Here is a 25,249-nt window from a genome sequence, read left to right on the forward strand (position 1 = left end):
ACAAAATAACTCACACAAATCTAACTCTCTCTGCACATGTTACATCTGCCCCACCTGCAGTGCACATGGTTTTGCCCATTTTCCAAACAAATTTGTACTGAGCTCAGATCTGAATAAGGACCTATATCCATTAGACAGAAAATGTTCATTCATGCTGATATATGAGATTATACATGGGTGGATATTAGGTTGACATTCAATAGTTCGACCAATGTTGGTCGACAGACAAAAGGGTAACGCATGAAAAGGTCAAAATGCAAAAGGGAAACTTGGACAAAAGGTCAATATATCAAAAGGTCTACATGTTAATGGTCAACACCAGAAAAACTTGACCTACCAAGTAGGAGCAATGCTGACCATGAGGTAGAATAAAATGAAAGCTATAATTCATGTTCATGAGAGGAATCATCCATGTTTCTGATTAGGGCCTGGAATACACTGTCAACAGGCAAGCTAGCAGATGGTTGGTCCAGGTCATTTTTATATACAAATTAGTCATTCATCTGTGTTTCGTGCACCTGGCCCCAAAAATTATTTTACTTTACTTGTCTCAATGTACTGTTTTCCATGATCCTTTCTCCCATTATTTAATTGGCATTAACCCCTATTATCATTAGAACCATTGTGGCAGATGTATTAAGCCTTAACAAGAGATAAATGCAAGGGTGATAAAGAGAGATAAACATCCAGCCAATCACCTGCCAACTGCCATGTTACAGCCTGTGTTTGAAAAAAGTCAGTAAGGAGGTGATTGGCTGGACGTTTATCTCTCCTTATCACCCTTGCATTTATCTCTTGTTAAGGCTTAATACATCTGCCCCAGTATGTTTTGCTGCCTATTCATGGTGACATCACAGAACAAGATAGCTGAAAACCCCCAATTCTACGCATCAGGTTTATCCCAAATTAGTACAAAGTGATAGTTATAATTTTTTTTAGAAAATATATATGTTCATAAACCGTTATCTGCTTCCTATCCCAGCACTCTGTGACTTATTCTAGTCAGAAGATTTACATGCAGGTATTTGTCTAAGAGGCTGTTAGTGACTCCAGTCACAGACAGGACCAGTAGCAGAACCAATGCCATCTTGCTCACAGCAAATCCCTTCAACCTAGAGAAAAAATAACAGTGTAAGTTTTGCGTAACACTTTTATTGTTACAAATAGTCTAGTAATACTTTGCACATTATTTAATCCCACCTCCAAACATTAGCAAACACCCCCAAGGATGTGTCTATGCTACAATGAAACATTCACATGTATAAGTAAAGTAAAAGGCCAATCAGTTAATGTGACCCCCCTCCCCCATGCTATGTTTTGTTATAAAAGGTTCTTCACAGACTTAGCGCCCTGCTCTCTGATAGATGGCACTTCTGAGTCTGACGAAGGTCTGCTACTAGCTGCATGTTTTGTCTGTAAGTTTCTTACAGCTCAGAAGACCTAGGACCCAGTAATGCCCTTGCTCCCAGCATCACATATGCTAAGCTACTACATATGCCATCTCTGCTGAATCAGGCCTTACGCACCACTTTCTGCATCCCCTGCCTTACAGGCCGTCTCTGCCACAACATTGCATACACAATGTACAGTATAATTTTCTACTTTTGTAAAACTAGGCATGTTCTAGTTACTGTATGAGACTGATCCAACATACCTGCCCTTAGAAGACTGCGCATATCCCTCAAAGTACAGGTGACGCCCATAAATGTAAAGCAAGCCGAATAGTGACGCTAGCTCTGAAACAACAGGCAAATACCAACAGTTTGTTTTATATGAAGCCTTTACATATAAATGGAACCTATCAACGTAACACCCATAGAGACTGTATCCAGCAATGTGGAAGACATACCTTATGGCTATTTCTGTTTTCATAAATGACATCTGTATATTATATTATTGCAGTGTATTTGAGTCTACACTTATACATAAATGCAAAGTGAGCAGGGAAAGTGAGCACTGAACACAGACACATACACGGTGTTCTGCCAGGAAGCATCCCATAACCGGTGGTATGTCAGACTAATTTTCTGGGCAATTCTGAAGCCAAAGGCACCCAGCTTCACTGTCCCTGGCAGTGTAAAACCGCTGGATATTCTGAGTAACCAGATGCTGATGTCCATGCAGAAGATCTGATGCTGCATCTTTGTATGCAGCAGCCAGTGGCGTAACAATTAGGCCGCAGCCCCCGCGGTGGCGGGGAGGCGCCGGGGGGCTGCGGACGCTGGTGGATCTCCGCCAGCTCCCCACTGCATGTGGGTGCAGCGGGAGCTGGCAGGGGTGTCTGTGCGGCGCGGAGGTACCTGTTTAAGGGAGAGCCTGGAGGTCCCTGCGCCTGCGGCGCTGAGTATGATGCTGCCGGGGTCCCTGCAGTGAAGCGGAAATAACGCGCTATTTCCGCTGGAGATAGCGCGTCATTTCCACTTCACTGCAGGGACCCCGGCAGCATCATACTAGGCGGCGCAGGGACCTCCAGGCTCTCCTTTAATACAGGTACCTCCGCGCCGCACGGACCCCCCTGCCAGCTCCCGGGGGGGTCTTTTAACGGGGGGGGGGGAGCTGCAAAATTGTCGGGGGGGGGGGGGGGCGGTGAAATTGTCCCGGCGGGGGGGCGCAAAAGTTTTAGTTACGCCACTGGCAGCAGCAGATCATTTCTATAAGATGCCCCCTGTGGCATTTAGATACTGTCAGGCATTTAACAGTCGGGATTCCGATGTCTGACTAACGACCGTTGGAATCTTTACTATCCGGCACCTCATAGGGCCTTGACTGAGGATCTTATTCAGATCGATTCGGTCATCCGTGCGTTCGCACAGAGGACCGATGTTGAGCGTCTGCGCATGCGCATTTCTGCGCATGTGCAGACACAGGATGCGTGTACCTATGTCAAACTTTCGGTTCGCTGCGTGCATGCACCCTACATACCGAGCAAGGGGCTGAGAAGGGCGGGGGGTGCCGGGCAGCCCCATTAGCATATGGGAACGCCCAGTGTTCCATGGGTGTTCCCAGGCTAATGAGGCCTTGATGGACATGCGGGGGGTGGGCAGCTGACATCACCGTATGTCAGCTGCCCGCCCCCTGTCCTCGCACAGAGCACCCACAGTTAATAGCGACCATCAAATGATTTCTCCCCATCTGTGAATGGATGATTATGTAATTATCAATCCGCAGCCATGCGGGGGGGGGGGGGGGGAGGTACTGCGTGCGAGGGGGGCGGCCAGCACTGTGGGCGGAGGGCGGCGTCTGATGGTCAATCAGAATAAGGTCCTGAATCTGATCTTACGACTGCAGGTGAGGGACTGCAATGTCAATTTGCATAATTTATTACAATTACTTCCTACTATCAATAATATTCCTAATAACCAACATTGGACATTCACCTGACTCTAGAGGGGAATTGTAATAGAATTGTCACAATGATGCAGACTTACATGCAACCAGTAGCATATTTATAATGGGTGCAGTGTGATGCACGTCATGGGCCCCTGAGTCCCAGGGGGTGCACACCGCACACACTGCACCCATTTTTTACATACTTATCCTCCGGAGCCAACTGATGGAAGCAGCAGTGCGGTGGCCATTTTTTCAGTTATCTGTGCATGCACAATGGAGTCTGACCACTCTAGTGCTCCGACTACACTCTGCTGCTGGTGCGGAAATTGACAGAAAAATGTACGCTGTGCCATTATTCCAGAGATCTGCGCATGGGTAGTAGCAGCGAGGAGGGGGCCCAGCCGGAGGAGGCTGCACACAGGCCTACTCCTCTCTCAAATCTCTCCAGCATGCAATTATGGGAATCTTGCACCCCAGTTGCATTAGCACTTGTTTAATACCAGGGTATTTGCACATTGATGCAGTTCTGTGACAAAGGCAAGACGTGGATGTACAGGCAGAATCTTGGGCTTTGGTCAGTCAAGTATATGCATAGATCCAGCAGATTTTGTGTATCTATAATGGGTGTAAGGAGGGCCCACACATCACACACCCTTCACCCATTTAATCATACTCACCTCTCTGTCGTGCAGCGGCAAAAATTAATAGGAAAATGTCTGCCATGGTCAATTGCACATGCACAATAGAAGTGTCCCGGGGAAAGCGGCTTGGGAAACATGAGCACTAGATTCTGGTACAATGCTAGAATCTACTGCACCGCAGAGGAGTCCAATCAGAGCTTGCACATGTGCCTCCTCTTCTTGCACTGTTAGTGATGACAGATACTCCAATAAGTGTGTGGATGGGGCTGTTGGTGTAGACCAAATGCCCAACATGACCCATTCCAGGAGGGACAAAATGTACCTCAAACACTACAGTCCAGGACTCGCTAGCAGTTGGGGGGCTCCCCTATTTTAATTTTGTAGTGTGCTGCAGCCCAGCTCTGCAACTGCCACTTGCAAGGAAGTCCAGGAACAGAGCATTTTTGTCTCTCCTGAAATGGGTCATGTTGGGAGGTATGGGCTTGTGTGGCCACATACTGTAGATGTATGCAACTATGCATATCCTCGATTATTCACATTTATTTCCAAACATGCAATGCAACTGCCTAGCATGCTGCCCTCCATCAAGCCACAGTTATGGCCAAGTTGCTCACATTTCTCACTGTAGGACAGATGTACTAAGCTTCAAAAGTGATAAAATGGAGAGTGATAAACAGCCAACCAATCAGCTCCTGCCTGAAATTTCTCAAACACAGGGTGGGATGTATTGCCGCCCTTCGCTGCCCACCCGCCGCGATGCCAGCGCATATGTACTAACATATGCGGCTGGCATTGCGGTGCGGTAACGGAGACCCCCCCGCGATACCTGTGCTGTGGTGTGCGGGGGGTCTCCGTCTCCTCCCTGCTGCCTCCTGCTGCCTACACGTCGGGGACAGCTAAGCAGGCTGTCCCCGGCACCTCCTCCTCCCCCCTGCAGCCGGAAGGATGTCCGGCTGCGTTGCTAGGGGGAGGAAGGGTTTACCTTCCGAAGTCCAGGAGGACCTGCAAGAAGGTAAGCCCAAAGGATGGGGAAAGGGGGGGTCGGCAAGGTGGCGGGGTTGTGGCGAGGCGGTGAAAAGAAGCCCATAGGCTAGGCATGTCCAAACTGCGGCCCTCCAGCTGTTGTGAAACTACACATCCCAGCATGCCATGCAATCGTTTTAGCATTCCCTAATAGCAAAAATGTGTCAAGGCATGCAGGGATGTGTAGTTTTATAACATCTGGAGGGCCATCGTTTGGACATGCCTGCCATAGGCTTCTATAGGGTATCGCCACCCAAAGGGTCAGCGAAATCGGTGTGGCCAGGTAATAGTACATATGAAAATGCGGTAAAACGGGCGTTTTACAGCATTTTCATTTTGATACATCTCGTCCAGTGTCTGTAAGAGCTGATTGGTTGTTTATCACTCTCCACTTTATCACTTTTTAAGGCTTAGTACATCTCACCCTCTATGCATAGAGGATAGTGACCTTTAATCTAGATGTAAGGGAAGACATCTGATGTATGACTGTGGGAGAATGTAGATGATTGGAGGGAGGTGCTATCTATGCCATCCATGTTGCTGACCATGCCCACATTGCACTGGCCACACCCACTCAAGTGGGACAGCTCTTCTCACAATTGGCCCTTGATAATATTCAGCTCTAGGCCCATGAGGCCCTTAATCTTGCCACATCTGTCATTTGGATGTCCATTTTAGGACATAGAGGGGTACATTTGCTAAGATAGGAGTTCTATTGCAGATGGGACATTCCCCATAGCGAGTTGATTCACAAGGAAAATATAAAACTACATACTTCTTCCTACACACTGTTGAAACCCATGAGAGGAATGAATCACTTCTTATGACTCATTGATCTTTTCCACAACTATTCTATTAAAAATCTTAATAAAACAGAAAGTAAACATTCCAAACACAACATGGTAAAATGTTAACAAAATAGCAGATTGTATTTTTCTATGGTTATCCAAATAATTGGCCAGTTCTAATTACCTTTTGCTTCATAGTGTGGTCATTATAGTATATACAGTATAACTCTCAGTGTTACACATGCCTTAGTATGGAATTACACCAGGACATATAGCAAGACACAGTTTAGGCTAATTCTGAGTTAGACGGATCTCTGTGCTTGCATGCTGTGTGAATCTGAGTCATGTGTATGGATAAGGCTATCTGACAGACCTCCTGCACTCAACATGGGTGCAAGTGCCATTTCCAATGATTGCAGAGGTCGGCAAAACACCAGTGGGTGCCTGCTTTCCCACATCAGCTGTACGGAATCTCACATTAGCATAAGGAAGTAAATCTGTCTCCAAATACAGCCACCTTGCATCTGATGCAGAGTTAGCTCCTTTATTGTCATATCTCTACACATGTACATCGTGAACAATTTACCTTGATTGAAGAAGTAGCCTGCAACCCAAAGATCAACTAAGAACATTGCATAGAATTCAATACAGTTCTGTCTGCAAAAGAGAATGTTGTTAATATTCTGTAAAATGGGTTATTGAGTCAGGTCTATTGTTTGAATACAAAATAAATGACTATTGCACGATAACGGTAAAGGTGGCCATACACTGAGGCGATTTGGTCCGATTTCGGCCGATTGCAACCAATCAGCCTGTTAAATCGGAGCAAATCGCCTCTCCCTGACATGCCGTTGGGCCCGATGCGCGGTCCTGTGTGCATCGTACCCGAACGGGTGGTCGGACCTGCTGCCCGTCCGACCACCCGTCCTGGGACCTCCCTCCTGGTGGCGAGGGAGGCGGGAAGCTGGGACGCATGCGATCCATCACAATGGATTGCATGAGTCGCTGCCACCGGGAAGGCCCCGGCGGCTTGCCAGGGTATCGGGTGTCCAAACACTGCTGCGAGACGTCACAGCAGTGTATGGGCACCTTAAGACCAGGACATTTCAAACTTCTTCTACTTTTTCACTTCAATCACAATTCTCTTCTGTGGACTGACTGGGTGGCTCCTCTACTACCAGGACTGCGCTGAGCTGCTATGTATGACGTGTCCAGCTATGTAAACAGGAGAGCCATATGTCAATGGCAGGTGGGCACTATTATATTTTCTGACCAGGGCAGTACCTGATTTTCAGCTGTTGGAGTGGTTGATTCCCCCTAAATCTGGTTAAGCCACTAGTGCCAAACACGCTACACCCAGGACAGACCACTTTACCACTGTGGCTACCTGTACTCATCCAGTGGCACCACCTTTATAGTGATATATTCTGAAAGATGGCTCCGCACAGGAGCTGCCAAAGCTCTTCGTATTTAGAAGTTACTATGGGGAGAATGAAAGAAAATTGTGGAAATGTAAATGATTGCCGCTTTGAAGATATGGCAATCTCACCTGAAATCCCAGACCTCGTCTGTTTTTCTTTAAATTCCCCATCTAATATTCACAAATCATTCTATATGTACTTGCTTTCAAAATAAAAGTCAACATACAGTACTCTATGGCCCTTATTCTGGTTCACTCGCAAAGGCAAATTCCTTCTCAAATGGACAAAACCATGTGCACTGCAGGGGGGCAGATGTAAAATTTGCAGAGAGAATTAGATTTGGGTGAGTTATTTTGTTTCTGTGCAGGGTAAATACTGACTGCTTTATTTTTACACTGCAATATAGATCTCACTTTGAAGTAAAACCCCACCCAAATCTAATTCTCTCTGCACAAATTGCATGTTTTGTCCATTTGAGAAGGAATTTGCCTTTGCAAGTGAACCAGAGTAAGTTCCTATAACAGGGAAGAAATAGTAATTTATATCGCTATTTTTCTCTTTTCCTTATTTTAGTTAGAAACAGTTAGGATTTCGCTATATAGGGGGTATTCAATCCTGGCTTATATTTAATCCTGCCCATTTTCCTATGGGACTCGCTGCTGCAGATTCAACTATTTTAATAGCCGAATCTTCATTGTTGAAAACTGCCGCTAAATAGTCAAATTAGCTGTTTCCAACATAAAAGACATGGATTTGCTGATCCACATCTTTTCTGACTTTCATAAGGTTTCCAAAAGTCGGAAAAACTTTAAAAACATTTATAGATTGAATGTTAATAAGACCTTTTCTAGGCAAAACCTGGTGACAGAGGCGCAATGGAGTCATGTGCTGCTGGGCTTTTGCTAGAGAGGGGGCACCTCTCTCCCCTGCAAGTTTGAATCAGCTAACTGAATGCCGGAAATATACCTTCTCTGGCTGACTCCCCTTCTTAGGATAATAGACATCACACTCATTTTATTATAAACATATTTTTGCAAGTATTAAACTTATTACTCTAGAAGCTTTAATAGAATATTTTCTGGATTTTTCCTTTACCTATATAAGATGGTGTGTGTGTGTGTGTGTGTGTGTGTGTGTGTGTGTGTGTGTGTGTGTGTGTGTGTGTGTGTGTGTGTGTGTGTGTGTGTGTGTGTGTGTGTGTGTGTGTGTGTGTGTGTGTGTGTGTGTGGTGGGGGCACCAATATTTGACTTGCCTCCGCAAACTTGAACGAACGTACACCACTTCCTGTTGAAATTTACGACTACCAGAAATATTGTCATGGATTGAATACACCCAATAAATTGTGTAATTTTATGTACTGTAACCTGTATAACTAATGCTGCTTTCACACCGCAAAACCTGCTTAGACCAGGTATTTAAATAGTTTTTTAAAACGGGTCAGGGCAAGTTTAACCCCTTTCAGATTGCATGTAAATACTGTACCTGGTCTAAAGCAGGTTTGCGGTGTGAAAGCAACAGTTCTGTGCTGCTGTGCCCTCCACTCTCTGAAGTCTCTCTCTGGTGCAGGGGGATACTGCAGGAGATCTGTGCAGAGAAGTGATCTGGCTGGCGGTAACATGTTACATGGGAAGCCTGACAGCCAGCATGGGAGAGGGAGGTGCACTCACGGAGTGAGCATACTCAGGCCAATAGCAGAGAGAGAAATGAGGGATCTGCTGACACTCGCTGGCTGCTGGAGCTAAGTGGGGGGAGGGATACAACCCCTCTCATATCCCCTCATCCCCCAATATCTGAGGCAGGGTACACTGAGCATTAGCTGGTCCTCTCTGAGCCAGCGCCAGCGCATATGTAATTAGCAGCCAGCTCATTAATATGCACGGCGCTGGCGACCAATAGTGCTCACTGCTGCCTGGGTACCGTTTCAGACCTGTTCAGATAGCAAAAAAAAACGGGTCTGAAAAGGGTAGGAACCTGCTTTTTTACCGTTTTAAAATACCAGTTATTTTAAAACGGTAAATTCACTCTGGACCTTTCAGACTGCACATATTACCGCTTTGAAATGGTAGAAAAAACGGCAATATACCAGTTAATATGTGCGGTCTGAAAGGGGCATAAGAGCATTGTAGTTTATAAGGAAAACCTATAAAATGTCCATTTGTTCAGTACAAACACATTCTTAAGTACAACATTTTTACATTGGAAATAAATACTTTATGGGGAAATTTACTAAGATGGGAGTTCTATTTCACATGGGTTGTTGCTATGGGCAACCAATCAGATAATATCTATAATCTTCTAAAAGGTGCTAAATAAATAAGTAAATTCTGATTGGTTGCCCATAGCAACATCCCATGTGAAATAGAACTCCCATCTTTTGTAGATCAAATCTGCATTCTTTCCCATGTTACATACTGTGCTCTGAAGGTTCTCTCGAACTCTGGAGGTCCAGTGATGGCAGGAGGTATCACCTTGTGTTTTCTTCTAGATTGTCCTACCAGGCTGGCAAAATGTGCTGTAATGAAGCAGTATGGAGACAATCAAGTTTAGACTGTAACATGCAACACGCACACATGTGAACAAAGTAATATGTAGGAAATAAATAATATGTACTCATTCTAAAATTCTATTGTTATCCTGCACTAAATGTGATCACATTGAATTAGATTTAAATTTATACAAAAAAATCCAGGACAAAATATAAGTCTAGAGGTGGCCATACACTAGTACGACGTGTAAATTGAGTATAAAGTGTCAAAATGTAATTTACTTCCGATTCTGATCCAATAAGAGGCCCCACGAGCATCAGATCGGAGATTGTAACCGATGAACCAAGGATACATTGTATCCTGGGGTGGTGAATGGGCTCACATATGATACATCATAGGAAAGCTAGCAGCAGGGGAGCTGCCGGGTAATTTCAAGAGGTATCACATTGCGCGATACCTCGCCCTACTGTCAGACACATGCTTTTATTGCAGTCATGCCATTTAGCCAATGGGTTCAGGGCAGCCTGCATCCACATGGTTACATTGCAGAATGTGGATTGTAACAAGTGACCAATTATAATGATACTGTCTACACGCTTTTGAGTGATCCTCTCAGAATAAAGCACCACAAGCATAAGCTGTAAGATGGAAGTCTTTATATAAAGAACACAATGTACCTACAGTATCAGTAATGTGATCCTATTATGTGCACACAGTAGAGGAATATATCATACATTATTCACACTCCCTTTCTTTTCATTTTCCCACAGTACATAGGCTGAGTGAGATGTGGTTATACATATATCAACATTGAACATTTTTTTATAATATGATTAAGTGATTTGTTGACATAATTCAGATATGGTGAAAGCTAAACTATCAGGCACAGTGTAAGTTGTATTAAGCATCAATGCAATACCTCCCACCACGCATAATTAGCATTGTTAATAACGCTGGTATGTTTGTAGAATTACCATTACAGATGTAACGGACAGCTTATGAAAAGAGCTGCCCATTTCAATTACAAGGCTTCAGGGTTTATGATCTGGGGGTCCATCTGTGCATGCATGAGCCATGGGGATCCTCGGTGTACAGTGTGGGCCGGGGGGAGGAAACGGCGCTTGGCCATGGGAACACCCAGTGTTTTATGGGCTACACAATGATAATGCTGGGGGTTCCCATGGGAAAGCAGGAGGACCAATGCCTGCCGGATGGACGGCTGATGTCACATGACAACAGGCTCACTGCACTTTCCACGCTGAGGACTCGTGACAATGCGCTAGACCACCATGAGGGAGCATAGCCCCTGTAACTCAGGATCCTGACTGTCTGATATTTAACAGTTGGAATCCCCACTGTCGGGAGGTCATCCGACACCCGATGACACAAAGGTATGCAACAGGTTGTACACACTAGGAGGGTACAGCAAATGATTGATGATCTAGGTAGATTAGAGCAATGGTCTAGAGCAGGGGTGTCAAACTCAAATTCATCGGGGGCCGCATCAGCAGTTTGGTCACCCTCAAAGGGCCGGTTGTATCTGTAGGACTATGTGTCCACTCTTTATTATCATAATAGTGTCCTTCATACAAGTGTCTCAAATAATACCACTGTAACTCAGCAGTATCATTTCACTCCTGCTATTGCTGTGAACTGCAGTGCATTAGGGCACATGCTGCCTGCACAGGGGGGCAGCACTCAGTCTTAGGGCATATGTCCTGCTTATTATCATGGGACACAGCAATTAATGATGGGCTGCAATGTGCCAGTGCACACACACACACATAGACAGAGAGTTTGACATTTACCCGCTCTGATGCGTCCACTCCAGTCTGAGCTGCTCCACCACCAAGGACACAGCTGCGCTCTCACACAGGCGCATTTCCCCCTCCCTCCTGTGAGTAGCGCTCCTCGCACTATCTATCCAGGAGTGGGGGACAGCGTGCTCCCGGTCACTGTGCAGTGCACACTCAGCAGTAAGTGACCTGGTGCGCACAGCAGCAGCAGCACCATTCACCACGACGGACCTGCTCTTTCCTCTCTCTGGCTCCTATACAGCAGGTGGGAGCGGAGGAGGGGTTGACGACCGGCGGCACTGCGCTAGAGGGCAGACGTTCTCTGGCTTGTAGGCTGCCGCGCATGCGCTGAAGAGGCGGATTTCTTGTTTAAAAAAAAAATCGAGAATAAAAGGTGAAGGCTGGTGGCGGCTGCACGGGCCACATGAAGAGGTCTGCCGGGCCGGATTTGGCCCGCGGGCCTTGTGTTTGACACCCCTGGTCTAGAGCATGGCACTACAGTTTAATGACAAAACTCCAAAATCCTGCACTTGGGTATCAAGAATCTAAAGGTTAAATATAGTATTAATGGCACTATAATGGAAACTACCGAGGAAGAGAGGGATCTAGGTGTCACTATTTTAGGGGACTTAAAGGCAGGTAGGCAATGTAAAAAACAATGAGGAAGGCAAGTCAGATGCTTGGTTGCATAGGGAGGGGAATCAGCAGAAAATTGGCACGGCCTCATCTAGAATGCTGTGTCCAGTTCTGGAGGCCATATCTCCAGAAGGATACAAATAGAATAGAGACAGTACAAAGAAGGGAAACTAAAGTAGTACATAGATTGTAAGCAGTGGCGGCTCCTACCTCTTTCAGGGAGGGGGGCTGCCTCCGGTGGCAGGCACCCCCTCCCCTTGTCGCCGCTGCCGCTGACTTCCCGTCCCCGGGACTGGCACATGCGCAGTACAAACATATGTACTGCGCATATGGCCAGCCTATATGGGCTGCTTCGGCAGCAGCCCATAGAAGTAATCATGGTCCCGGCGCCTGTACAATATAAGTTACAGGCACCGGGACCATCGCATGCGCAGTACCGATATGGGTACTGTGCATGCGCATTTGCCATTTTTGCATGGCAGTCCGCAGCAAGGCGCCCCAGAGGGAGGGAACACCTCCCAATGGGACTGCCTTGGTGACTGGCAGGTTGGACTTCCAATAGGAAGTCACTGCCAGTCACAGTGAAGCCAGTGCAGTGTCACAGGCTGCATCTGGCTTCACTATAGTGGTGGATTTTACCTGGGGGGGCTGCAGCCCATAGATAAAAACCGCCACTGATTGTAAGCTTGCGAGCAGAGCCCTTGACTGTCTGTAAGTACCCAGTTTGTTTGATCCCTATTTCTAATTGTAAAGCGCAACGGTACCTGCTGCGCTGTATAAGAACCTTAATAAATAAATACATGGCCTACATCACAGAACTTACCCAAAAAACTCAATATGTAAAATTTAGAGCAAAGAAGGAAAATGGGGGACATAGAAACTGAGAACTTTCATATACATCAGGGTTTTAACAAGCTCCAGAAGGGAGACATTGTTCAAATGAAGGGAAGTATTAGAACAGGAGGACATGCACTGAGGTAGGTTCAGGGGAAATTTGAACTTTCTACTTCGCAGAAAGGGTAGTGGGCAAGTGGAATAGCCTCCCATCAGAGGTGGCAGAGGCCATGACAGTAGAACAATTTAAACATGCATGGGATAAGGATATCCTTACACAGAAATAAGGAAAAAAAGGGTTGGAGGCGTTTCCATGGGCGCGCCCATAATATGCTGGTCGGATCCCAGCGGCTGCCCCGCTACCCATTCTTTTTGGGAATGCGCTGGCAAGGGTAAAACTCGCCAAAGGCTTTCACTCCATGGGGGTTGGGAATATGTGCAGTCCCTCACCATCGGAAACGGGGCCGAATTCACTGCTCGCCGAGCAGGTCTGAATCGGCCTCTTTATGTGAAGCTGATGTATCTATGTACTATATGTATCATACTGTATATATATATACACACATGCACACACAGTTTATGGTATAGATTTTTACCAATACTAGTTTGGGGTTATAATGTTGCTATATCTGGAAGTTTCTGCAGCGTGGGACACTGGTGAATATACAGCCTCACCCTCTGTTCAGTCTCTGAGTGAGGTAATAGGGATTTGCTGTACAGGGCTAATCCGGACTGAACTGGCAGAGAATTGGGATATGATGTTATCGTTTTTATTTTTTAATTGCTATAATGTGAGTGCACATTTTTGGAGGAGTTGTAATGTTAGAAGGTGACCTCAGAATTTATTTTTGCACCACCCTGAATGGAGTGATAATAGTAGACTCTTTTTCCACCATATGCTCAAAATGACCAGAGGAAGTACATTAATATATCAATTTAAATACAATTCTGTATGGAAATATATAACTAGAAAGAAGAAGTGCCTGAATAAATCCTGGCTGACTTGAGTTTTGAAGACACTTGTGTTAAGCTGAAAAAAAGGAAAATAAGTAATAAAGTTGTAGATATATGAAGCAGTGATAAGGGAGGAGAAGTGATAAAGTGCCTGGTACTTTATCACCGGCCAATCAGCTCCTGACTGTTCCTTTTTAAACCCAGCCTGTAACTTAACAGTCAGGAGCTGATTGGTGATGAAGTGCCAGGCACTTTATCAATTCTCCTCCCTTATCACTGCTTCATATATCTACCCCTTAGTTGTTTGTCTAATTCAGGCATTCCCAACCGCGGTCCTCAAGGCACACCAACAGTGCAGGTTTTAGTGATATCCAGGCTTCAGCACAGATGGTTTCATCAGAATCCCTCAGATACTAATTAAGTCACCTGTGCTCAAGCCTGGATATCTACAAAACCTGCACTGTTGGTGTGCCTTGAGGACCGTGGTTGGGAATGCCTGGTCTAATTGCTAGTCTTTGGTGTCTTTTGGGTATCTTAAGGGCTGATTCAATTCTCACCAATGTGCTGCGCACATCACTGTACATTATGGTACCCAAACCAGTAATTTTTCTGTACACCTCTTTGGAGTGCAAGAGAAAATGTGTGGTTATTGGTTGCAAAGTGCCATCTCTAGACCATTCTGAAGGCATACCTCCCATCTGTCTCTTTTGGTGGACCAGTCCCATCATCCCTCCTGCAGGCAACAGTGCCCTGTGAAAGTATGCACTAGGGATACCAGTTAGCATGGAGAAGTCACTCTGCCTTTTCTACTTTTGTCAGCAAGGGAATTTCTGTCAATGAACATACTGTATGTAAACCAGAGTTTATACACCAGTCCTTAAGTGCCATTTAACAGAGTCAAAACAATTGAGAATTAAACATATAAGAAAGTATCCTTATGGGGCCTACACATGGGGAGATGCTGAAGCATCCTGATCAATGCTAGACTGCTCAGAACGCTTCAGCAAGATCGCTCAGCACACAGCGATGTGTCAGGGCTGTGTGCTGAGCGATCTGTCAGGGCCAGTGACACAGGTGATTATAGATTTATCCAGCATGCTGGATATTAATCGTCAGGCAATAGCAGCATGCGGGGGCCACACATCGCTATCGCTGTGGCCCCCTACACATGAAGCAATGTAGGGGCATTTTCTAAGCAATCTAGTGAGATCGCTTAGAAAATGCCCTCAGAGGGATGCAGTTAAAATCCTGGCGGTCAGGATCCCGGCATTCAGAATCCCGACGCCGGAATCCCGACCGCCGAAATCCCGACACATTCTCCCTCCGTGGGTGTCCACGACACCCTTGGAGGGAGAATAAATTAGTGAGCCGAGCATAGCGAGGCACCGGGCCCGCTGCGTGGCGAGCGCAGCGAGCCCGCAAGGGGGGGCGATCCACGTCCCCCCCTTGTCGGGATTTTGGCTGTCGGGATTCCGGCGTCGGGATTCTGAACGCCGGGATCCCGACCCCGGGGATTCAGTACTGAATCCCCCTCAGATCGCTACATGTGTAGGACCCATCTTAGAAGTGTTATAACTTTAAGTAAGACCCTCACTGACTGAATGGCCCACATCAGCAATCGCTTTATACACTATTCCTCGAAGATGTAGCAGTACACTTCTAGATGCCTCTTTGACAATCTCTTTTCACAATCTCTCCATTTATGGAACTAGACACGCCCTTTGGGTGGAGCATGACACACCCCCTCAATGAGGCGCTGCACAAAATTCTCCTACCAATTCTTATCTCCCTCAAACTAGTTTTCAAAAGTAGGCAAGTATGCTCCCGCGGGCTTCCAAAATAACACTTCAACACAGTGATGCACTATTTGCTTTAATAAAGCGGGTAACACTGCGAAACGTTAGCACCATCACTGTGTTAGAATGGTATTTTTGAAGCCCATGGGAGTGCCGATTCCGCATGGACATACTTATTTTTATGATTGAGCAGCCCGGCTCTTGATACCATATTAATTCTAGTGCCGGTCCAAGATTGACATGTATCTGTGTGTGTGTGTATATATATATATATATATATATATATATATATATATATATATATATATACTTTCCAAATGGTGGTATAGCGCCTGAATTAAATGTCCATGTGTCACGGTAAAGTTCATAAAACCAAAAAGACGTTGGATTTCCAAGAGGTTTCTTTATTTGACTCTTATGTGGTTCAAACAATGTCCCAACGCGTTTCGTCTAATATAGACTTCATCAGGGGAAATAGTTCAAATTCTTCCAATAGATATTCAAACGGTTTATACTTTGTCCTTAAAAGGTTACAGTGAGTTTCCTGGAATTGGATCGGCAGGCCGTCCTAATTTCTTTAAGGGGATCCCGCGATAGTTTTCATCAAAGGGGATTAGGTTAGTATTATGTTAGCCAATTCTTTTGGTGTAGTCTTATATTGGACAATTATCCCAAACTGATAGTGCCAGATGAATCCTCCCAACTGAGCTCCTTCACGTACAGGGAAAGGTGCAGTGTCTCACCCACTGCAGTGGGTGAGACACTGCACCTATGCTGGTGTACACACATCGCTCCTGAAGCTTTATCCTCACCGTTACTCACCACTAAAACGCTCCTTGATAAAGGTCCATTTTCTTTAGGACCGAAACGTCGGGGCTATGGTGAAGTCAGGATTTACTTGACATGTTATGTTGAAAATAAAACTACCTTTATTTTTATCAAAAAGTATCATTCTTTGATAAAGTGGAGAGTGCTTGCGTCTCTTTGAGAGAACCCTAGCTACATATTGGAGGACGGATTCCTGTCTGGACTCCTTCGCATGCACCCCACAGCTGATCTATCACCCCCAGTGTGAGTGCGGTCTTTCTCTGGAGTATATATATAGATAGATATATATATCAGAAAAAAGGGGGATTGAGACCTTGTCCTGCGCTTTTTTTGGAAAGCTGCACTACTCTAGGGCCTCGCTGTTAATAGAGGTCCAATGAAAAGAGATGAAAAGAAAAGGTGTAGAGGTGCGCTTAATTGTGTTTCACCAACAGCAGACTTCTTTAAAAATAGAATATATTTATTCCAAACAATAAAAATATAAAGTACATAATACAGAGATTTTATAAAATGCAAGATACAGAGATTTTTCAGGTGTATTGATTCCTGATTAGACCTTGGATGTATAGTGGTCTGAGAACCCTACGCGTTTCGTCCCTTAGGGACTTCTTTAGGGGTAATACACCGAGATCAATCGGTTTATGCAGTTATCACTCATAGATTATGAGAGAAACCTCAGGGATGTACAGTTTTAAAATATGGCCGAAGCTGGTAAGTCACAAAACGGCTGGTATTCACATATCACGATAACGTGAATATTGGCATGTTCGGAAATGTAAAAATAATTGAACACCTCTCCCGTGATGTCCTATCCAATTCTGTGGTATAATCGGAAATGGAAAAATAATTGAACACCTCTCCCGTAATGTCCTATCCAATTCAGCGGTATAATCAGTATCGAAATAGAGTGGGGTGTCCGCAGTCAGGAAGGAGATATATATGTATATATATATATATATATATATATATATATATATATATATATATATATATATATATATATATATATATATATGAAAAAAACAGAGAAAGCGCACCAGTGAGCATATGAATATAAAAATGTTTACTTAATATATCTGCACATGTACATTGGTGATTAAAATGAACAGCTTGTCATAGCACAATTATAGCGGTACTGTACGTACATAAGCATGGAGAAGACATACGGAATAGCGCTCAGTAAGCCACTGTCAATGAGCAAAATCCGGCATGCTGGCAGCCACTCGTCGGGAGAACGCTGATGGATGGGACCAACAGATCTACGTCACCACGTCGGAATGAAGAGGTCACGCCTAACGCATTTCGTCACAAGGTAGGACTTTGTCGCCGGATGTCAGCTGCCCGCTCTGTTCCCATACAGGGAACATGCATCAGCTTTCACCAGTGTCCCCATATATCAGGTTACAATATAGGGCCTGATTCGGATTTGATAACTGATGGGCGATTTAGCAGAGCCCTGTCATCATAAAGCTGACGGCCAGACAGAGTGAAATCCCGCCCCCTGCAAGTCTGCAAATGGCTTGCAAAAATCGAACTGATCTGTGGCCAGCTGCAAATACATACTAAATACATACTAAATACATATTAAAAACATACTAAATACATACTAAATACATATTAAATACATACTAAAGGCATCACCATCGAATCATTTTTCCAGTGTGTGCAATCCATGACCCTTACACAACTCTGTTATAGAAACAAGTTGATCAAGGCCGGAGGACTGGACACAGCTGTGTTTTTCTTGTCACTCCCCGAAAAAAGGCTGGTTACAACCCACATAAGGCGACTTCCCGTCACTCAAACTGCGGCCGGTTTGCGAATGCAAAATTGCATATTTTTGTTGCTGTGCGTGCGTATTACCAGTCATATGCAGTTGTTCGATAATCGATTTCCATGTAAATTCGCACAACAGCAATTAGCTCTAAATAATCCCCATAGTTTCTTCCCAACCACCTGCGCCAATAATAGTAAACTTTGTATATACTGCAAATAAATAGTGGGAACAAGCTCTGTCTGTGAGCTACTCACCTTCACAATGTTGATTAGAAAAAAATATTAGGGGAAATATATTTTTCTGCGATGGCCTCGATAAGCAAAAGTACTTTGTAACTAGTAACAATGGGGCAGATGTATTAAGCCTTAACAAGAGATTAATGCAAGGGTGATAAAGAGAGATAAACTTCCAGCCAATCAGCTCCTTACTGACTTTTTTCAAACACAGCCTGTAACATGGCAGTTGGCAGGTGATTGGCTGGACGTTGATCTCTCTTTATCACCCTTACATTTATCTCTTGTTAAGGCTTAATACATCTGCCCCAATATTACATTTACCACATAGCGGCAAGCAGGAAAATTAGCTATGTCTGTTACCATACTACACAGTGATATACATTGTTAAATTAAATCACAGAGTTGATAAATAGAAAAGTGCAGCTAGAACATAGTTGCCGACTTCTCAGCTCTCTTTTGCGGGAGAGGGCAGCTTGGATAGCTCCGCCCATGACCCCTCCTCCTTTATGATGCGCAAATGGGGCGGGCCATGGGTGGAGCTATCCAAATTACATTTGAGAGAATACCGTAGCATTACAAGGAACCCTACTCAGGGTTGCCGACTTTTTCAGCTGCCCTCTCCGGGAGAGGGCAGCCAACTCCATCAAGTAGGGGGCGGGCCTGGCAGGCATTACACAAAAGGAGCGGATCCGATGACTAACATATATGGCAAGCGGTACTCACTGCTGCAGCTCCAGACGCACCTACTGCTCTCCTCACCCTGCTGCCAGCTCTGACTCCTGCAGTGGCCGTCACACACCACTACCGCTGCTGACGCTCACGTTCCCCAGTCTCCGCGGTGGCTGTCATTTAAGAGGACAGTGACGCCAGGTATGTCAAGATGACATCACGCTGGTCGCTGCTGGCACCTGCCCCCCGCACTTTGAGCATGCGCAGTCCAATTTTTCAGCAAGAAGGCTGAAAAACTGGGATGATCCCGGGACTTTCCGGGGGACCGGGAGAAAGATTTAAAAAGCGGGACACTAGGGTAGGCAACTATGAGCTAGAAGCATAGCCGATGTCAGCACACAGACAGATCCGCATACAACAACAGGAAACACAGACAGATGTGGTAATAACATATCACTCATCTCTGTGCTAATGCACATACGGCTCTATTCATGAAACAGTGACAAGAGAGGAGAAGTCAGCCAGGGGTCTATTCATGAAGTAGAGAAAAGAGTGCAGAACTGTGCCAGTGGAAAGTTGGCCATGGCAACCAATCAGAGAGGAGGTAACATTTATCAAGCGCATTCTATAAAACTATACATAGCAGCTGATGGGGTATGGGGATGCTATGGTTAGGCTGTTGGAGGGGACCGTTAGGGTTGGAGGTATTAGATTAAAGCTGGAGGGGGATCTGGGGATGCTACATTTAGGCTGCGGAGTGGACAGTTAGGGTTAGGATGCAGGTTCTCTGTGTTGGGGTTCCTGTTTTAGGATTCACATCATCATTTACACATAGGCATAAATCGCACAGTGTGTGCGGTTCTTATGTGCTATGAAGCCTTTATGTGTGTAACTTCAGAAGAACTGATATTACATTCCTTTTAAGGACTTTCTCTGTAAAGGGTAAGACCTGGTTATCCTATTTTAGCATATAATATACAGAAGCATTAGAGGACAATGGGGCAAATGTATTAAGCCTGGCAAACAGATAAACTGGAGATAAATTGGAAGGAGATAATGCACCAGCCAATAAACTCCCAACTGTTATATTTCAAACACAGCAGATTGGCTGGTGAGTTATCTCTTTCCACTTTATCTCCAGTTTATCTCTTCTCCAGGCTTAATACATCTGCCCCATTGCATCAAATCACAGAGCATTTAACCAAACAAAGTCCATACCACAGGGAATGACCCCCATTCACTTACAGGATGCCCTTCATATTACTTCAAGCTGGCATACCAATACCAATCCACATGGATAGAAAGGGACTTACTGTACAATAAACTGAGGCATACACAGAAGGAGTAATTAAGAACATGTTTCAGCTTCAAAGTATTCTCTCTCCTCAGCACATCTGCTCCAGAGCCTCAATGACCTGCTAACCCAGGTTTGCAGATGTTTCAATGACAATGGACTATAGAACCATGGAGAGTACAATCTGCAGACATAGAGCTACAGAGTTACAGAACTAGAACATACTGGGCTGGCACCATGGACTTGCAAGCACCAAGATTGTACATACCCAGGTGGACTACAGAGCAAAGCACTTACCTTGCTGGCAGGCAGAGAGCAGGGCAACAGCAGCAAGCAGGACTATGTCAGAAGCCATGTTGTTATAGAGAGAGAGAGTGAGTTACACTGAATGAAAGAGAAGACTAGAGTCTCAGTAAGCATAGTGTAAGACACTCCCACCGGCACATCCGTACTATACATTAACTCCTGCAGTGCTGTCTAGTACTTTATGTAGTATATGGAATATGTTATAGGTCATAGGTTCAGGAGAGTGGGATAATTAATCACTAATTTAACCTACCCGGCTATATGAGAAAAGCTTGCAATATATGCAACTGTATAAATATATGCATTTGTAGCCTTTACTGGTTCTATTATATGGGGAGGAAGGACTAGCACAGACTTTAATCTCTTATTCTCTTATATATAACTGCTCTGCCTGAAAAAGCATTTGAGGGAGATTAAGGTGGACTGGTACTTGTATAATAGCATGGTGCCTGTTACGTAGTTAGCGTAGCGTCCCTGTCAGAATCAGTGTAGTGTTCGTGCGGCCAGCTTAGTGTTCGCGCAGTGTAGTGTTCGCGAGGCCAGCGTAGTTAGTGTAGTCAGTCAGAAGTAGCGTAGTGTTCCCGCGGCCTCTTAGCGTAGTCAGCGTCCCTGTCAGAATCAGCGTAGTGTTCGCGCGGCCAGCATCCTATCCCGTCAGTGTGGAGTTGATGTTATAAAGTGTGGCGAGCGGACATGGATTACTTTACATGTATTCCGCGTCCCCTCCCGGGCCTCGCTGCGCTCGCCACGTTTTGGGCTCGGTGGCTCACTGCGCTTGCCACACTTTATGAATACTACTCCACTCTGACGTGGATAGTGGGGGTATGAACAGGTCAGGGGACATGTAACGCATCCCCTTGCAGAGCTCGCCACGCTTCGGGCTGGCGTGGATAGTGGGGGTTTGAAAAGGAGGCATTTGCCAGTATGTAACATGGAGCTCTGGCAAATGCCTCCTTTATTGCACTAGACACACATGCTACCGAACCCCCTAACCCACCTAGCCGCAATAATTACTGAGACACAGGAACATCTGAGACGCACCTGCATCTCAGACAGCCGGCACTTGCATGATCTCCTCTGCGTCCTCCAGCGCAGGGGATCTGGCGGTTACCGGCGCTGTGAGGCGCTCACTAGGCTTGCCATGGACGCCGGGGACAGAGCCATGGATGCCGGGGACAGACCCGTGCTGCCGCGGAGTCACTACGCTAAGTACACTAACTATGCTAGGCAGCCATTGGGCTGCCAGGGAGTCACTATGCTAACTACGCTAGGCAGCCATTGGGCTACGCTGACAGCGTAGCTTAGCCTACGCTGAAAACGTAGCATAGCCGGGCGCAGTGCTATTATACAAGTACCAGTGGACCTAGAGAGGTGTCATAAAATTGATTGCATCACATGTAAATGAGCCCCAACGCAGTCTACTATGTTTTCTACCTTTAAAATATGACACTTATGAATTGCAGTACACAGGTTCTCCAGTTATGGAATACTAGTAGAGTGGGTGTGATAATCGTACTGGGCGCCAAAGTTAAAATATAACAGGGTTTATTGGTACAAAATGTTAAAAACATATAAAATACAATGCAGTGTATAAACACATGAAACACAAGTACGTGTGAATTTCTTCTTACCCCTAAGGGTATTTGGAGCCAGCAAGGATGGAAAAAAGTGGCAGGATGCAGTCTGGAATGTGCACCCTGCTCTGGGCTCCAAATACCTTAGCACTGGGTTGGTCCTGATGGATATTGTGGATACCAGTCACTGCCGACGCGTTTCGAGCATCAGGGTGCTCTTCTTCCTGGGCGCAGTGACTGGCATCCACCTTAGACTGGTATTTATGATAACACGAGCGCGGCGTCATATCCGTGACCGGAAGTGAGTCATCATCACTTTCAGGCCGGCGGTTCCGATAATAAGGTGTAAAAAACATATATAAACATATAATTTGCCTCCAGCTGGTCCATAGTCTGGAAGGGGCATGTCTCAGTTACTTTCCCCTAGTGAGAGTGTCCCGTTTGGTGACACGATTGCGATGTACGTATCGCAGCTTCCGGGAACCTGGTCTGAGTGACGACTTCCGGTCCCCGCTGCCTGGTTGGCGGTACGTGCACTCCTGGTTGGCGGAAGTTCTTTAGTAACGGAGACTCGATAATATGTGTTCTCCAGAGGTTTTATCCATAATGTGATATGTGGAAGAGAGAGATAATCAATGAATGTGCCTTGAAGGTAGGACGGGGTGAAGGTGGAAAGTAAAATGGTAAAAATAGATGAAAATAAATGGTGAATAAAAGGAAATATATGAAAACATGCTAATAAAAATAAAAAAGAGACAAAAATGACAAAAATGACAGTGACAAATAAATGAAAAAAATAATAAATAAAAATAAATAAAAATAAAAATAAAAATAACAATAAATGAAAATAAAAATAAAAATAAATAATGAAAAAGGAATAAAATAAAATAAAATTAAAATAAAAATAAAATTAAAAATGGAGATGCATACTGGAAAAACAAAATAAAATAAAAATAAATAAAAATAAAAATAGAAAAACAATGATAAAAAGAAGTGAAATGGAAATAAAAAGGTGGAAGTGGAAATAAATGGGGTGGCCATGTGTTGATGAAACTGAATGGAACATGTTGGATCACATGAACCATTTTAGCTCGAAGTCTTTATTGAGTCCTGTGGGTGCTAGTGTTTTTAGCTGGAAGATCCAATTCATTTCTTTTTTGGCTAGTCTTTGTTCGACATCACGATGTCTCCAGGATGCTTTGATGGATTCGATTCCAAGGAATGTTTTGATTTGGTTAGGGTTGCAGTTGTGTTTCTTTTTGAAGTGATCGGATAATGAATGAATTTCTACCCCCTTCTTGATGTTCCTCACGTGTTCTGACATCCTCGTTTTCAGGGCTCTTGTTGTTCTTCCTACGTAGTGAAGGCCACAGTTGCATTCTATTAGGTATACGATGTTAGTGGTATGGCAGGTTATGAAATCTTTAATATGGTAGGTGTTGCCATTCATATTGAATTCCATGATTTTGTTTTTTTTTCAGTTTTAACTGTTTTGCACATGATGCAGGTCCCACATCGGTGGAATCCTTTTGTCTTGATCCGGGTGTTTACAGTGGTATCTAGAGCGCTCCTGACCAATTTCCTTTGAAGGTTTTCTGCTTTCTTATAAATGAAAGGTGGTTTTGGTGGGAGGTCTTTCATTAGAATGGGGTCCTTCTGCAGTATATGCCAATGTTTTTTGAAAATTTGTTCAAGTTTTTTATGGTGTGAACTATAAGTAGTTAGGAAAGCGTATTTGTTTATTTTGGATGTTTTTGGTTGTTGTTTTTCCAAAAGTCACTCTCTTGTTGTTTCTAGAACGATTTTCTTGGTTTCTTTAAGTTCAATCTCTCTGTACCCTCTGGCTTTGAAGTTTTCCATCATGTTCCCCATTTGTTCCTGGCATACCTCTTCTTCTGTACAGTTTCTTTTGATGCGGAGGAGTTGGCTTTTGGGGACCCCGTCTAGCCATCTTTTTAAGTGCTCACTGTCTCTCTGGATGTAACTGTTGGTGTCTGTTGGTTTACGGAAGGTCTTGGTGTGTATGTTTCCCTCTATCACGTATATTGTCAGATCCAGAAAGTTAATTTCAGTTTTGCTGATTTGAAATGTGAATTTCAGATTTACATTGTTATTATTCAGATGTTGGCAGAAGGATTGTAGATCTTCCTCTTGTCCTTGCCAAAAGAAGAGAACATCGTCGATGTAGCGATGCCATGAGACCAGATTTGCCTCCCATCTGTTGTTGTTCCAAATATGCTCTTCCTCCCACCTTGCCAGGAAGAGGTTGGCATAAGAGGGGGAAATCTGGTCCCCATGGCAGTCCTAGTTTGTTGTAGATAGTAATCCCCTTTGAAGAAGAAGTGATTGTTTTTGAGTACGAATTCAATGCTCTTGAGAAGGAAATCTATCTTCTGAGGGGAGTGTTCTGTTTTTTCCAGGAACCATTTTGATGATTGCAGACCATCGTTATGGTCTATGATTGTGTAGAGCGATGTGATATCTGCTGCTATCATATATGTATCTTCACTGTGTTTGATGGTCTTCAATTTGTTTAGGGCGTCTGTGGTATCCTTCAGGTAGGATTTGGTTTGGTGTACCAGAGGTTGTAGGTGATGGTCTACATACTGTAGGCTGATAAGTTACTGGTGAGGCTATTAGTTCCCGCAATGATGGGTCGACCTGGGGGATTGAGTTCATCTTTATGCATTTTGGGAAGTATGTAGATGGTGGGAGTTGTTGGATCTGATATGGATATGAAATCTTTTTCGTCTTTGGTAATGGTTCCATTTCTCTGGGATTCTGCAAGGAGATTTTCAAAATTCTTTGTTATCCTGGCTGTAGGGTGACCTTTGAGTTTTTTATATGTGGCAGTTTTTA

General features: G+C 44.6%; 1 protein-coding gene across 1 annotated transcript; it reads right to left on the bottom strand.

Annotated features, from left to right (window-relative positions):
- Nucleotides 1-806: 806 nt before the first annotated feature.
- Nucleotides 807-20,910, bottom strand: MGST2 (microsomal glutathione S-transferase 2). The gene is made up of 5 exons (XM_083157237.1): nucleotides 20,808-20,910; nucleotides 9,617-9,716; nucleotides 6,369-6,439; nucleotides 1,655-1,736; nucleotides 807-1,112 (listed from the first exon to the last, which is right to left on the bottom strand). The coding sequence occupies exons 1-5, from the start codon at nucleotides 20,863-20,865 to the stop codon at nucleotides 974-976; spliced, it is 450 nt and encodes a 149-aa protein (XP_083013363.1). The 5' UTR covers nucleotides 20,866-20,910; the 3' UTR covers nucleotides 807-973.
- Nucleotides 20,911-25,249: the final 4,339 nt, after the last annotated feature.

This window comes from Crinia signifera, chromosome 1 (genome assembly GCF_055691185.1).
Source record: "Crinia signifera chromosome 1, ASM5569118v1, whole genome shotgun sequence".
Classification (NCBI taxonomy): domain Eukaryota; kingdom Metazoa; phylum Chordata; class Amphibia; order Anura; family Myobatrachidae; genus Crinia; species Crinia signifera.